The 450-nt window shown below is 45.3% G+C and overlaps 1 protein-coding gene across 1 annotated transcript; it reads right to left on the bottom strand.

Annotated features, from left to right (window-relative positions):
• LOC106512667 (uncharacterized) lies at positions 1 to 426 on the bottom strand (the record flags this gene model as incomplete). Its single annotated transcript, XM_014001237.1, is given in 1 exon segment — positions 1 to 426. A coding segment is annotated over 1 exon segment (426 nt), but the record flags the coding sequence as incomplete, so codon positions are not given.
• Positions 427 to 450: the final 24 nt, after the last annotated feature.

Raw genomic sequence — 450 nt, 5'->3', positions numbered from 1 at the left:
AATTTACCCATCAGCTGTAATGATTCTTGGCTGTAAGTCTTAAGTACACAATTTGCTGGACTAAGTTTGACTGATTTAAATCTGCGCTTATACAGATTTTCAGATATCACTGACACTGCGGCACCAGTGTCTAGTTCCATCTTCACTCTTGAACCATTTACACTGACATACACATAATAAGGTTTTACAATGTCACCATTACCTGTGTTCATTTCAAACAGACCAAAATCTTCACTGTCCAATGTCAGATCTGAAACAGTGTCAGAGTTTGGTGCAGCTTCCATCTTGCACTGAACCACAACATCGCTGGCTGCTCTGTCTTCTCTGACTTGATGTGACAGAAGTTGGGTCTCGTCTGGATCCCCTTTAAACTCGTGCCTGTTGCCTGGATCAGCATGCTGGGACGCACCTTCAGGCGGGTACTGCGGACCGGGCCAGCTGCAGACATCC

Source organism: Austrofundulus limnaeus, unplaced genomic scaffold (assembly GCF_001266775.1).
Source record: "Austrofundulus limnaeus strain Quisiro unplaced genomic scaffold, Austrofundulus_limnaeus-1.0 Scaffold9948, whole genome shotgun sequence".
NCBI classification, from domain to species: domain Eukaryota; kingdom Metazoa; phylum Chordata; class Actinopteri; order Cyprinodontiformes; family Rivulidae; genus Austrofundulus; species Austrofundulus limnaeus.
Note: the sequence above shows the minus strand (reverse complement) of the source record. Positions and strands in the feature narration are given on the sequence as shown.